The sequence below is a fragment of the Oryza brachyantha genome, chromosome 2, assembly GCF_000231095.2.
Source record: "Oryza brachyantha chromosome 2, ObraRS2, whole genome shotgun sequence".
NCBI lineage: Eukaryota > Viridiplantae > Streptophyta > Magnoliopsida > Poales > Poaceae > Oryza > Oryza brachyantha.
Window position 1 is genome coordinate 26581036 of NC_023164.2, and position 12783 is coordinate 26593818.

General features: G+C 49.4%; 5 protein-coding genes across 5 annotated transcripts; 4 read left to right on the forward strand and 1 right to left on the reverse strand.

The window, feature by feature from the left end:
• Positions 1 to 92: 92 nt before the first annotated feature.
• On the forward strand, positions 93 to 1632 carry LOC102715179 (glutathionyl-hydroquinone reductase PcpF). The gene is made up of 2 exons (XM_006648037.3): positions 93 to 908; positions 997 to 1632. The coding sequence occupies exons 1-2, from the start codon at positions 163 to 165 to the stop codon at positions 1457 to 1459; spliced, it is 1209 nt and encodes a 402-aa protein (XP_006648100.2). The 5' UTR covers positions 93 to 162; the 3' UTR covers positions 1460 to 1632.
• Positions 1633 to 1668: 36 nt separating this feature from the next.
• LOC102715455 (nicotinamide/nicotinic acid mononucleotide adenylyltransferase) lies at positions 1669 to 3957 on the reverse strand. The gene is made up of 9 exons (XM_006648038.3): positions 3786 to 3957; positions 3611 to 3693; positions 3421 to 3506; positions 3257 to 3340; positions 3083 to 3167; positions 2864 to 2943; positions 2621 to 2722; positions 2477 to 2535; positions 1669 to 2364 (listed from the first exon to the last, which is right to left on the reverse strand). Exons 1-9 carry the CDS (start codon positions 3839 to 3841, stop codon positions 2253 to 2255), a joined length of 747 nt encoding a protein of 248 aa, XP_006648101.1. The 5' UTR covers positions 3842 to 3957; the 3' UTR covers positions 1669 to 2252.
• A 227-nt stretch (positions 3958 to 4184) lies between these two features.
• LOC102717596 (60S ribosomal protein L37-3-like) lies at positions 4185 to 5780 on the forward strand. The gene is made up of 4 exons (XM_006649099.3): positions 4185 to 4270; positions 4366 to 4501; positions 5331 to 5432; positions 5508 to 5780. Exons 1-4 carry the CDS (start codon positions 4268 to 4270, stop codon positions 5552 to 5554), a joined length of 288 nt encoding a protein of 95 aa, XP_006649162.2. The 5' UTR covers positions 4185 to 4267; the 3' UTR covers positions 5555 to 5780.
• A 1642-nt stretch (positions 5781 to 7422) lies between these two features.
• Positions 7423 to 8466, forward strand: LOC102717875. The gene has a single exon (XM_040521455.1). The coding sequence runs from the start codon at positions 7423 to 7425 to the stop codon at positions 8248 to 8250; it is 828 nt and encodes a 275-aa protein (XP_040377389.1). The 3' UTR covers positions 8251 to 8466.
• A 679-nt stretch (positions 8467 to 9145) lies between these two features.
• On the forward strand, positions 9146 to 11357 carry LOC102718153 (28 kDa ribonucleoprotein, chloroplastic). The gene is made up of 4 exons (XM_006649101.3): positions 9146 to 9691; positions 9985 to 10086; positions 10211 to 10483; positions 10925 to 11357. Exons 1-4 carry the CDS (start codon positions 9176 to 9178, stop codon positions 10973 to 10975), a joined length of 942 nt encoding a protein of 313 aa, XP_006649164.2. The 5' UTR covers positions 9146 to 9175; the 3' UTR covers positions 10976 to 11357.
• Positions 11358 to 12783: the final 1426 nt, after the last annotated feature.

Genomic DNA, 12783 nt, shown 5'->3' on the forward strand with positions numbered 1-12783 from the left:
ATACTTCTGGTCTGTGGGCGTGCTTGTGACTTTGTTGGGCCTGGGCTTGATTGGACTTCCTTATCCACCACACTGCCTCTGAGTCGCTGACACGCCGGACCCACTCACTCTCCGTCCTCCTCCACTCCTCCCCGCTCCGCCGGCGAAACACCAAGCCGTGCCATGCCGCCGATGTGGTCTCCGCCATCGCCTCCCCCGTCTCCCCTCCAGCTGCGGCGGCCGCCACCTTCCCCATCTCCGTTCCCCTACCGTCCCCGTCGTCCTCTCCGTAACCGGCTCAGCCCCGTCGCCGCCTCGCAGGACCCGCTCACCGCCCTCACTCGCCTCCTCTGGGGCCGCGCGCTGCCTCCTTCCCAGCTCGTCCTCGCCGTCCGCCATGGCTGGACCTCCGCGTGGGGCCTCCTCATGCGGCAGCTCGCCCCCTCCGACCCGGCCACCGGCGCCTTCACCCGCACGCCGTCCCGCTTCCCCACCGTCGTGGGGACCCCTAGCCCGCGCCTCCACCTCTACGTCGGCCTCCCCTGCCCCTGGGCTCACCGCGCCCTCCTCGTCCGCGCGCTGCTCGGCCTCGAGCACCGCCTCCCGCTCTCCGTCGCCTTCCCGGGGGACGACGGCGCATGGTCCTTCACCCCGGACAGCCCCGACGCGCTCTACGGCAAGCGCAAGCTCCGCGAGGTGTACGCCGCGCGCCGCGGCGGGTTCGAGGGGAGGGCGTCGGTGCCCATGCTGTGGGACGCGGAGCGGCGCGAGGTGGTGTGCAACGAGAGCATCGAGATCGCCAAGTTCCTCTGCGGCCTCGCCGACGCCGACGCCGCCGGTGGCCTCGACCTCTGGCCGCCGGAGCTCCGCCAAGACATCGACCGCTGGTACTCCTTCATCTACCCCAGCGTCAACAATGGCGTCTACAGGTATCTCAAAAAAAGAAAAATCACGCATTGCCCCTTCCATTTTATGATCAGATGATCAATTGCAAGGATTGACCTTCTAGTGGTGCAGGTGTGGGTTCGCGCAGAGCCAGGAGGCGTACGACGCCGCCGCCGGCGAGCTGTTCGAGGCGCTGGACCGGCTGGAGGATCACCTGTCGGGGTCTCGCTACCTCTGCGGCGACAGGCTGACGCTCGCCGACGTGTGCCTGTTCACGACGCTGATACGGTTCGACCTCGTCTACAGCTCGCTGTTCCGGTGCACGCGGCGGAAGCTGGTGGAGTACCCGAGCCTCCACGCCTACACGCGCGACATCTACCAGATGCCCAAGGTGGCCGCCACCTGCGACATGGCCGCCATCATGGACGGCTACTTCGGCGCCCTCTTCCCCCTCAACCCCGGCGGCATCCAGCCCCTCGTGCCGGCGAGCTGCGACCGGGAGGCGCTCCTGGAGCCACATGGCCGGGAGGCGCTGTCTTCTGCTGCTGCTGGTAGTGGCAGTAAGCAGCTCGAAGCAACGAGTGCTTCCAACTAGTGGCAATAGTTCTGCAACATTTCTCTAGTTTGTGGACATGAAAACTTTTGTAAATCAACTAAAGCTGCAGCCACTGCTGCATGACATGAGGATCACAAAAAAACATGTATGTATATATTGATTTGTTGGGGGACATGAAAGGAGGAAGCTGATCACCATTGTTCACCTTGGAACTGCTTGGTTGTCAGTCAGTTCCATAGCTCCATCCTGTTGGAAGTGCAGATTTTCAGTCTGCCTAAATTTCATTGCAACAAGTGTGTTCCAAGTGAAAATACCAAAATTTTTCATTGCAATGCATATGACATCTTAGCATGTTAGCTCAATTGCATAATAAGACCAGGCAGAAGATTAAACGAGTGGCAAGAGAAATTCAGTAAAACATGGATGTGAGTAGCTGATGCTTCTGAAACATTGTTGACCGGCTGCCAAACTGGCATTTGATACCAGGAAGGTTTGTAGGAAATATCCATCCTTTACTTTACTCTTGTATTATGCCAAACAGGAGGTCAGCTGATGACAAGTACCACATGTATATTACTCTTTATTATGCATACAACTTCCAGTCAACATACAATTGGCAGGCCCTCTTTTATTTCTCAATGTTTATCCAAGTCAGTTGTATATCTCAAATAGATGCCCACAGAATGACAGAAACCTTTGCCTGTTAGTTATAATTTATAAAATAGGCATCCAGTAGCATTTAACTGTGTATAATCATAAATAACGTATGTATTTAGACTGCAGATATCCATATTCAGATTGTCTGCACTCGACCATTGCTATTGTCAACTCATCATCTTGTATCACTACTGTCAGCTTCCTTGTAGAGTTTGTGTTCTTCAATGTACTGGATAACTTCATCACAAATAAGATATTTTATTGATAGACATCTTCTTACGCAATCTCTGTAATTTAATCGTGCACAAATGCAGGATCCGCATGTCAGTATTCAATAGAGGATGTTGGATATAAGAGCACCCGTATGATAAACCTGAAGCCAGTGTAGAAAAGAACTACCTTACTCTAGATGAGCTTATTTGATTTGGAACAATCTCATCAACCGAAATGATATTATCCTGAAAATGGCTTCATCAAGGTAAGATGCAAACAACATCAGAAAATAAAACTAATCTACTATTCTACTGCAGTAGTCCTTCCTACCCTGCATTCTTGCAGTGTCTCGCTGCTGGATATTAGTTTATCAACATTTTTTCCTTCTCTCCGTATGCAAACAACACCAAAGTCCTTACATATGGTCCTGACCTGGAAACAGAAGGTGGTGCCAACAAAAGTAAGTTTGTCCATGAAAGCAAAGCATACAGCAACTAGATATGATACCACAGCATGGGTTGCAAAATGGACACATAAGTTTTGTGTGTTGACACCAGAGTTCAAATTTTATACCTGATCAGGAATCCAAACTCCTGGGGTGCTGAATGATTCGAGAAAATCAGAACCACATAAAAGCATTACCTTGAGATTAGCTGTGACATTTTTGTTGTCAATACATGTTGGACATAATTGATTTATATGCATGCAAGGTAAGGATTGACTGGTTCACATTATCCAACAGTACGAGGAAAAAGGACTTGCTATTTTCAAACACAATTGGTTGCTAAATACCTCCATTTGCTAAACCATCCTTGCACAAAGCATTCCGAATTCTCAAGAGAACAGTCAAGGTGCGTTGATAACCTTTCTGCATTGCCTGTACCAAGGATGCAACATTCTGTATAAGAAATGTGTGGCAGAGTCCAGCTGACCTTATAAGATGAAAATGAAAAAAAACAAAGTTACCTCCCATCGATCAACCATCACAAAAGATGAGCTTTCGCATGCCAGTTCACATAAGCGAATTCGGTGGATTGCTGATAAGAGGTCCTAATCCGTTCCAAATTCTAAATTCAGTGAGGATAACAGTGGTGATTAGATTCATAAAAATGGCTAATGCCACCAAGTACCTTTTTCTTGTAAGCATCATTCACTGGCGACATGTAACCACCCAAGACAGAATACCCTCGCTGCTGCAACTCATCCTTTGCCAGTTCTAAATGGAACATATCACAAGGGGGAAAAAGAAGCCACCTTGCTGTAATTATCAAGCTTTTTTCATGGGTAACACAAGCCTGTAGGTAAAATTGTGAGGGTTACCAAACATGCGCAGGTGCATGTAGGTGGGAGGATTGAAGCTCCCGGTGGCCACTAGCACTGCCACACCTCGCTTTCCTCCATCCCTACCAAATCAAGGTAGAATCAAGAGATACATGGCAGGATGAGACCACCCATCAAGCAATCCAAAAAACAAGACAGTATCGGATCTCCTTACCTGGCCGGATCCACGGCGAGCTTCTCCGTGGGGAGCGGCAACTCCAGCTCCTCCATGGCCGCCCTCCTCTTCCTGTGCCAGCTGCAACTTCAAACCGAGGCTTATCCACCTAAGACTCTCGATCGCCACAAAATTTTTGAATGCAAACCTCGGTTCCTCCCTCCCTCCCTCCCAGAATCCCGTGGCCTCCTTGGTCGCCGGAGCACGCGGCGGAGCTCACTGGGGAAAGCGCCGCCGGCGATAGGGCGGAAGAGGAAAGGGAGCTCGTCGCTGAATGGGCCCAGGTGGGCCCTGTCCTTTTACTGGGCCGCGTCCACTTAGTGGGCCGAAAGGCCCATAAACTAATTAGGCCCGGCCTTGGTGGCCTCGAGCGGTTGCGCTCCTCTATAAAACCTAACCCCGTCGTGAGCTAGGTTTTTGGTGCGCTCTCTTCCTCATCTCCCTCGGCGGCGGCGGCGGCGGCGGGCGAAGGAGGAGGCGAAATGGTAAGGGGAATCCGCCGCGAGAGAGGCGATCGATGCGTTTCGCTGTGGCTTGTCCTCGCGGTGGATCTGACTCGCTTGATTTTGGTGTTGCGCAGGGTAAGGGTACGGGGAGCTTCGGCAAGCGCCGGAACAAGACGCACACGCTCTGCGTGCGCTGCGGCCGCCGCAGCTTCCACCTGCAGAAGAGCACCTGCTCCTCCTGCGGCTACCCGGCTGCCCGCATCCGCAAGTGTAAGATGAGATCGCCCGATCCCCATACCCACCTTCTCCAGTATACTGTGCTCCATTTAGTTTGTATTTACCTCCGTTTAAACCTATCCGATGTTTTGGGTTTCCCTATATTCATATGGATACTAACGAATCTAGACATACATTGCTCAGCAAGTCGGCATACTCAGTTAGCATTTTTGTTATGTTAATTGTTACCTTGGCACAGGCTGATTGTGCTATTTCTGTACAAGTCCCTGCTAGCTTTGATTGATCAACAATCTTGGTATATTACGTCTAGAGAAATTATTGATGTGTTTTAGCCTCTTAGTCTTTTCAATAATTCACCTTACAATTATACATACCCTGGACGCCAATTATATCAACATTTGTTGAGATTGCATCACATTTCTACAACGATTACTTGATTAGCATGTGAAATATATGAGATGCGTAACTGCCCTTGTAGCATTTTCCTTGAGCTGCTTTGCTGTCTTATATTGTAATTTGTACCTAAATGGTGCTTATATGTGTTTACTTTCCAGTGTCAAAGTGAGTATATGTTATATCTCCGGTTGTCTGTTGATACTTTTGGCAGATGCTTTGTGACTGAGAGGAAACATGTGTCGTGATTTATGCACCCTGATTCTTGTATGTTTCAGTCTAATAAGTCAAGTTCAGAACTTTTGGCCAATTTGTTTGTATCCAAATACAAAGTGGTGGCTAGGTTGATTATCACAGTTGCTTTAGACTTGGAATCTGCTAGTCGTTACTGTTTACATTAGGAAGTTTGATAGAATCTATTCGGCTCCTATGATGTAAATCTGACCCTCTTGATTCATTCTTGTAACAGACAACTGGAGCATGAAGGCCATCAGGAGGAAGACCACCGGAACTGGGAGGATGAGATACCTTCGCCACCTCCCCAGGAGGTTCAAGAGCAACTTCAGAGAGGGTATGTTTATATCTTCTTTCTCTTATGTTTCTACACTTCCTTTGATTTTTGACTCATGCCCTGAATGATATTCAGGGACTGAGGCTGCACCGAGGAAGAAGGGAGCTGCTGCCAGCAACTAGACTGCACTTGTGCTAAAGACTTGGAGCCCTGGTTCCTGAAACTAGTGTATTTTGTTGCTTTATTTATCGAAACTCTGTTCCTAAGATGAGAGGCAAACAATGTCTGGTTTTATGTTGTTTTTGCACCCTGGATGTTAATCCTTGAGTTTTGAATTTTGCTAGATCGTTTAATCTGTTTATCATCCCTTGCACGCTCAGTTGCCATTATTGCCTGGGGTTCATTGCACCAGTGGAGCTTTTGCAATTTGCAAACGTTGTGTGTGTATTATGTGATTCCTGCGCTATGATGCGAATGTTGTGTGTGTTCATTGCACCAGTGGAACTTTTGCAATTTGCAAACGTTGTGTGTGTATTGTGTGTGTATTATCTGATGGGATCTGACTATCTGAGTTCAGAAGTAGTACGTTGTTTTGTGTGGATGTTATGATGGACAGTCTGAGACTCTGAGTTCAGATGTACTAGTATGTTGTGTCGTGTGAATGCTTTTTGCCAGTGTGCAGTACCGGCTTGTCAATTGTTTTGTGTGAATGTTATGTTGTAGCTCAGTTTCCCTTAAAATTTGGTGGACGTCATATGAGTGATGGCCGTCTCTGGCGACAAGCAGCTATGCCAATTCTATTGGTGCAGCGTTTATGAGTTAGCTCTTCATTGAGATTTGGCTTCGTGAGTTGTATTGAAGCTGTATATCAATGCACGTGGCTTTATTGCTGCTGTTTGTTGTTTCCCCGTGTTACATTTTTAGCATGAAAGGATTAAGCTTTAGTTAATTCACACAGCTGAGAAGGAAGAAATTCAGTCTACAGTCAGTGCTACGTTCATGTTTGGAACTTTGTTTACTTTCGAGCGTGCAGCAAGAATATCCAAATTTGCTTGGGCCATTGCACTCAACGGGTTCTTACTTCCTTCATGTTTAAATGCATGCCAGATTGCCAGGCCATTCCATTTTTATTGGCCATGCCATTACTACTATCCCGCTATTTGTCCCGCTATTAATTCGAACACCATTCATTCATGACATTTCTTTCTCCAGTTCACAGCATTTCTATCATTCAAGCTGGAACTCGCATCTCGCCTCTTCTTCTGATCTCCTTGAGCTGATCTAACCACGGGTGTCATCCAATATTTGCATAACGAGACTGGGTTTTTTTTTTCATTGTTGCTAGCTTTGTTTTGGTATATAATGGTGTCATCAAATATTTGCACTATATTGTCCTCTGTTTCTCTGAGATTCCTATCAAGTATTTTATCTTAACATTTATACTGCCTAAGCATAGTCCAACGGAACGATAGTTGATAGCAATCATGAAACGCTATTTTTTTCTATAAAAATGCGCGACTAATATCTTTCTTTGCAGCACACTCATGTATGTATTGAACCTAAAATTATACCGTTTTATTTGATCGGCATGCATTGAGATTGCTCAATTAATATATATGTTACAACTATAATTCCATATTGTGTTTATCTTCTATTCTAACCTGTTCTTAGCATGCACATCCGTACAAGGTTAGTGACTATTTAGAACGCAAAGGTTACTGCTATAGGCAGCTAGTTTTGAATATCCTCCATTTTCATCTCTTTTAATTTCAAGAATTCAAATCACACGAAATTGCCTTGAAGATGGAAATTGACAGCGCTATATGGTACATGAATCGGATCAATTCAGCTGAAGAACACAGCTTCTAAAACAAATAACGAATTTTACCTGAAGTGAACCGCCCCCAAATAGGCAAGCGTGCTGGCGCTGCGTTTCTTGGAGCTGTAGCCAACTCGTTCGCGCCTAAACTTGGGCTCCCTTCCCTCCAATTTTGCCTCTCCTTTTAATGCCCCACGCGACGTTCTCGTTTGGTTCGATCCACCCGGAACAATGTCGGCGGGCGGCGGGCACCGCGACGACGGCCTCGCGTCGCCGTCGCCGCCGCCCCCCTCCGCACCCCACCTGCTCGAGGTCACCGTCATCTCCGCGCAGGACCTGCACCGCCGCTTCGGCCGCCGCGTGCGCGCCTACGCCGTGGCCTGGGCCGACGGCGCGCACAAGCTGCGCACCGGCGTCGACCTCGCCGGCGGAGCCGACCCGACGTGGAACGACAGGTTCCTGTTCCGCGTCGACGGCGCCTTCCTCCGGTCCGACACGGCCGCCGTCACCGTCGAGGTGCGCGCCGCGCGGAGGTTCGGCGGCGACGCTGTCCTCGGCCTGACGCGGCTCGTGGTGAGCACGTTCGTCGGACCGTCGGGGTCAGCGGCAGCTGCGTCCGCCGCGCGAGGGACAACCGGCAGACAGGTGGCGGCGCTGCAACTCCGGCGCCCGCGTTCGCTCCGGCCTCAGGGCATCGTGAACGTGGCGGTGGCGCTGCTCGACACCACCGACGCGCACACCGCGCCGCTCTCTCCCGACTCCCCGGACGCGTTCTCCGTGAAGGACCTCCTGGTGAAGAGGCCCGGGTCGCTAGCCAGGATCGCCGAGGTGAGCGAATCGGAGGAGGCCGACGAGCCGCCGGCGGCGCTCGTCGAACACTCCGGGCCGATGGACGCGAGGGGCTCCGCCGTGGAGCAGAGGAAGCTGGAGCTGACGCTGGAGAAGTGGAAGGCTGACCTGTCGCCGGACCAGAAGGCGAACCACCGCCGCCGCAGCGGGTCGCGGAGGCGGCGGCGGCGGAGCTCCTGCTTCGGCGGCGGCGCTGAGCGGGAGAGGTGATGAACTTGATGATCGCATCAGCCTACGCTTTCAGGATGATAGTTATTCTCTGCTGCGTTTAAGCAGCAGGACAGAATAAAAGGCTGCTCAGTTAGTCCTAAATTGTACAAGAAACTGAAGATTTTTGTAAGATGTAGTAGCTGTTATAAGCTCTCTGGAAAATATTTGTGAGGGACAAACACGTCTGTTTACTGCTCCATCGGTCGTGAAATAAAATAAAACGTTTTTAAGTTGGGTGCGTGGATTGAGTAATTTAATAAAAATAAATAAGGAAATGATATGGATGGTTAAGAAGAAAAGTCAATAATTAGTTTATTGTGGGTCGAAAATATATAACATAGAAGTTGTTATATTTTGAGCCGTGACGTATTCAAGACCCAGTCACCGTAGATGTCCGTTCACGTTCGTGGCCTTTGTACGACTATTAGGTTTGTTAAATACTTAAATAAAAATTCTAAATCCGTAATTGATTTTTGGGACTGGGACGAAGGGTATTGGCACGTTTGACTGTATAAAGTAACTACAGCCTTATTATTTATATTTTTTGTGAAAAATTAATGATTTCAAACTGTTTGCACTTTTATTCTATGAACGAAATGGTGCAAAACAACCATGGTAATATTATCCACCGTTTTGAACATATGTATTGGCACGTTTAAAAATTGCTAAAATTTAGGTTGTTGCACGTGAAGGAAACTGTGGATACTACCCTTGCAAAGCTAAACACCGCTGCATCAACAAAATAATAATAAAAAATCAACAAAAAAGTATGATAAGTTGATAACAATAGGGGAGCTGATGAACAAGAGCCACAAGTCAGGGCCCACATGTCAATGGCCCATACAAAACCACCCTCTTATCTCCTCCATGAAGGCTCCATCCCTTCCCACTGGCCTCGCGCCCCTCCACATCACACCACGACGCCATGGCCACCCCCGCCGCGCTGCGCCTCGCCTGCCCCAAGCTCCCCGACGCCGCCTCCGGGACCATGCACCTCCAGCACGCGCCCCAGCTGTTCCCCCGCCCCCCGCCGGCGCGCGCGCACCACCACCACCACCAGCAGCGGCGCCTCCTGCTCGCCGTCTCCGACCACGTCGCCAAGCCCGTCGTCGCGACGGCGGGGCGGACGCGCGTGCGGGCGGCCACCGCGATGGTATCGCAGGAGGAGGCCGCGGCCACGGCTGTCGAGGAGGAGGAGGAGGTCGACGAACAGCTGCAAGACGAAGATGGAGCTGTGCTGGATGAGGCGGAGGAGGAAGAAGAAGAGCAGCAGGGTGGCTTCCTGGAGGCCGTCTCGGGCGGTGGCGCGGCGGAGGCGGAGGCAGCGGGCACCACCACCACCACCACCACCAAGCTGTACTTCGGGAACCTGCCGTACAACTGCGACAGCGCGCAGCTCGCCGGCATTGTGCAGGACTACGCTACGCCGGAGATGGTGGAGGTATCGTATATACCATGGCCTGCTTGCTTAAGCGAACTTCTGTGCGATAAATGCTTGCTTCTGCTTAAATATTCAATTGGCGAGTGAAAAAAAAAATGGCGCCTTTTGCAGTTCTTTTACCGAACATAAACACCATAGCACATGAGATGCTTTACCTGATGTTGGAATTCAGTAAAATTGATCTTTTTTTGCACTAACAATCCAGCTCAGTGCCCATTACCAACCACAATCAACTTAAGCTGTAATTCAGTAAAATTAAACTAGATCTCAACACCTGAAAATTTTATTTTTAGGTGCTGTACGATCGGGTAACAGGGAGGAGCAGAGGCTTCGCGTTCGTGACGATGAGCACGATCGAAGACTGCGAGCAAGTGATCAAGAACCTCGACGGCAGCGTGAGCATTCTCATGATCAATCAATCCATTTATGCATCATCTTCCATTCTGCTTCCGTCGTAAATTGATCGGTATTCAGTTCTGTTCCTGAAGCCATGATTCGATTCGATTCGATTTGTTTCAGCTGTACAGTGGCCGCACCATGAGGGTGAACTTCGCCGACAAGCCCAAGCCGAAGCTGCCGCTGTATCCGGAGACTGAGCACAAGCTCTTCGTCGGCAACCTGTCGTGGACGGTCACGTCGGAGATGCTGACGGAGGTGTTCCAGCAGTGCGGCGACGTGGTCGGCGCGCGGGTGCTCTACGACGGCGAGACCGGCCGGTCCCGTGGCTACGGCTTCGTCTGCTACTCCACCAAGGAGGAGATGGACGAAGCTCTTTCCACGCTCACCGGAACGGTAAATTACAACATCCTGATTACGTCGTTTCTTTTCTGCTTTCACAACGTAAGACTTTCTAGCCTTTCATATGAAAGCTAATAGATCTAAACACATGTACACAAATTGTATGCATCAACTAATGGATAAATTTATATGATGTTAAAAAGTCTTACTACGAAACGGGGGAGTAAATCAAAAGCTTTCTTGCGCTGAAATGACAACGAGAGTGGATTAGCTAAGCTTCCAGATGCAAGATAAATCAATGATGAATTTCAGTTAAATTTGTACAAGTTAAAATATGCCTGGAAAGCGATTGAAAATTTGAAATCGCTAATAACACTGCAAAAAAAAAATCTTGGAATGAATCTTGAATGCCATCTTGGACGTGAAATGCTTTGTTTAACATGTCATGTAACTGAATCTTTAAAAAAATTCTCTGAACAATAACATATTTTTCAGGAACTAGAAGGCAGGGAGATCCGGGTCAACCTCGCCCTTGGAAAGAAATAAAAGGGTGTCTTGATTATTCCTACTTCACATGCACAGGAGAAACCTGCAATACTGTGTGCAATGTGCAATGCTGCCTTCAGATGCGAATTTCAGGCAAACATGGATGCAACGATTACTTGTTGCAGCGCACCGCAAGACGGCAAGAGCAGGCACAGGAAGAACATAGTTCTGAATTAGTATGACAGCAGATGTATCTTTTTGTATGCATGGGAAACTTATTAGTTTCTATCAGGTGTATATCTGATGAAGCTGTGACTGAACAATTTTAGGCTACTGGGTTATCACTTACCACTCAGTTCCATAGTTCCATCCTGTTGGAACTACATTTTTTTCAAGACTGTCTAATATGTGTGCTATAAGATTTTGATATAAAGAATCTATTGAGCCATATAAATCAAATTTTGGAGATGATTTTATATGTTTTTGAATCGTGACTCATAACAGCACGACTCTCTCTATATATACTATCTAGCATTGTCTAAATTCATATGGATAGTAATAAATCTAGACAAGACTAAAGTCTTACATTGTGAAACAGAGGGGTACCGTCCAGTGAACCCTAAGCCCCCAATACTAACGAGGTTAGCTGGTCAAACCTATTTGGTGAATGAAATAGCAAGCCAAGTCAAATGACTAATCTCTTCGAGCGTGCGTCATTTTGTACACTCACCAAAATCTTGAAGATAGCCAAGTCAAATGACTAGCTACCGTTATTTTCTAGAGGTACTCTGACCACTCTAGTGTAATGTTAGCTTCTAACATTGTAATATAAAAAAGAAAAAAGATCAACAAATGGCTAAAGATCTATACACAAAAAAGGGGAAATAGTTGTGCCACGTGTCATGGGATGGTTGGTCCAAGGCAACCGTCTTCCCGGTCCACCTCATCCTAGACCAGAAGGCAGCGTCCCTCCGCGCCACTCGCCACTTCGCTGAGCTGAGCAGACGCCACGCACACCAACCATGGCCGTCTCCAGCGCCTCCAACCTCGTCGTCCACGCCGCGGCATCCACCGCCGCCCGCCACCGCAGCCGCTGCGTGGCCGCCTCCGCCGTGCGGCTCGACCGGAGGTCCGCGGTGCTCCTGCTCCTGTCCGCCGCCGCACCGGCCGTGGCGGCGCCCCCGGCGAACGCCGCTGGCATCGGGCTGTTCGGCATCAGGAAGAAGCTGGAGCGGGCGGAGGAGGCGGCGGAGGAGGCGGTGCGGGAGGTGGAGGAGGCGGCGGTGGAGGCCGCGGAGGCCGGCGGGGAGGCGGTGAAGGGTACGGTGGAGGCGGCCGGGAAGGAGGCGAGGGAGGTCGCCGGGGAGGGGCTGCAGCTGGTGGCCGGTGCCGAGCTCGCCGGAGACGCGGTAGTGCAGGCCGGGGCGGTTGCCGCCGCCGAGGCGCTCGGCGTCGTGGTGGGCTTGTCCGTGGTCAATGGCATCCTGAGGCCCGAGTCCTAGAGACACAAGGGAGACTCTGCTGCTGCATCATGCTTAGGGCTCTCTAGTTTAGACCATTGGATGCTTCAGTAATTCAGTGAAGTGCTTAACTGGATATGATCATCTGCTGATGACTCTGTGGATGTAATTATGTAAATTAGTTGTTTCATAGAGTGATGGATCGTGGCTGTGTTTTCATGTTTACACTGGCGATTCCTGCCTTGAAATGGCGTGATATATCAAAACAAAAAGGCATTATGTTTTGTATTTACACTGGGAATTGCTATGCGTCGTTGATAAGAAATTTATCACATTTCTGAACACAAAATACTGCAAACAAAAAGGCATTATGTTTTGTATTTACACTGGGAATTGCTATGCGTCGTT

Excerpts from the sequence above, each read along its gene's own strand:
- LOC102715179 (XM_006648037.3), top strand. The coding sequence starts at position 163 with ATGCCGCCGATGTGGTCTCCGCCATCGCCTCCCCCGTCTCCCCTCCAG. Across the intron at positions 909-996 it reads GTCAACAATGGCGTCTACAG|GTGTGGGTTCGCGCAGAGCC; the intron begins GTATCTCAAAAA and ends CTAGTGGTGCAG.
- LOC102715455 (XM_006648038.3), bottom strand. The coding sequence starts at position 3,841 with ATGGAGGAGCTGGAGTTGCCGCTCCCCACGGAGAAGCTCGCCGTGGAT. Across the intron at positions 2,944-3,082 it reads GGATGGTTTAGCAAATGGAG|CTAATCTCAAGGTAATGCTT; the intron begins GTATTTAGCAAC and ends AAAATGTCACAG. Across the intron at positions 2,723-2,863 it reads GAGTTTGGATTCCTGATCAG|GTCAGGACCATATGTAAGGA; the intron begins GTATAAAATTTG and ends TTCTGTTTCCAG.
- LOC102717596 (XM_006649099.3), top strand. Across the intron at positions 4,502-5,330 it reads GGCTGCCCGCATCCGCAAGT|ACAACTGGAGCATGAAGGCC; the intron begins GTAAGATGAGAT and ends TTCTTGTAACAG. Across the intron at positions 5,433-5,507 it reads CAAGAGCAACTTCAGAGAGG|GGACTGAGGCTGCACCGAGG; the intron begins GTATGTTTATAT and ends AATGATATTCAG.
- LOC102717875 (XM_040521455.1), top strand. The coding sequence starts at position 7,423 with ATGTCGGCGGGCGGCGGGCACCGCGACGACGGCCTCGCGTCGCCGTCG.
- LOC102718153 (XM_006649101.3), top strand. The coding sequence starts at position 9,176 with ATGGCCACCCCCGCCGCGCTGCGCCTCGCCTGCCCCAAGCTCCCCGAC. Across the intron at positions 9,692-9,984 it reads CTACGCCGGAGATGGTGGAG|GTGCTGTACGATCGGGTAAC; the intron begins GTATCGTATATA and ends TTTTATTTTTAG. Across the intron at positions 10,484-10,924 it reads TTTCCACGCTCACCGGAACG|GAACTAGAAGGCAGGGAGAT; the intron begins GTAAATTACAAC and ends CATATTTTTCAG.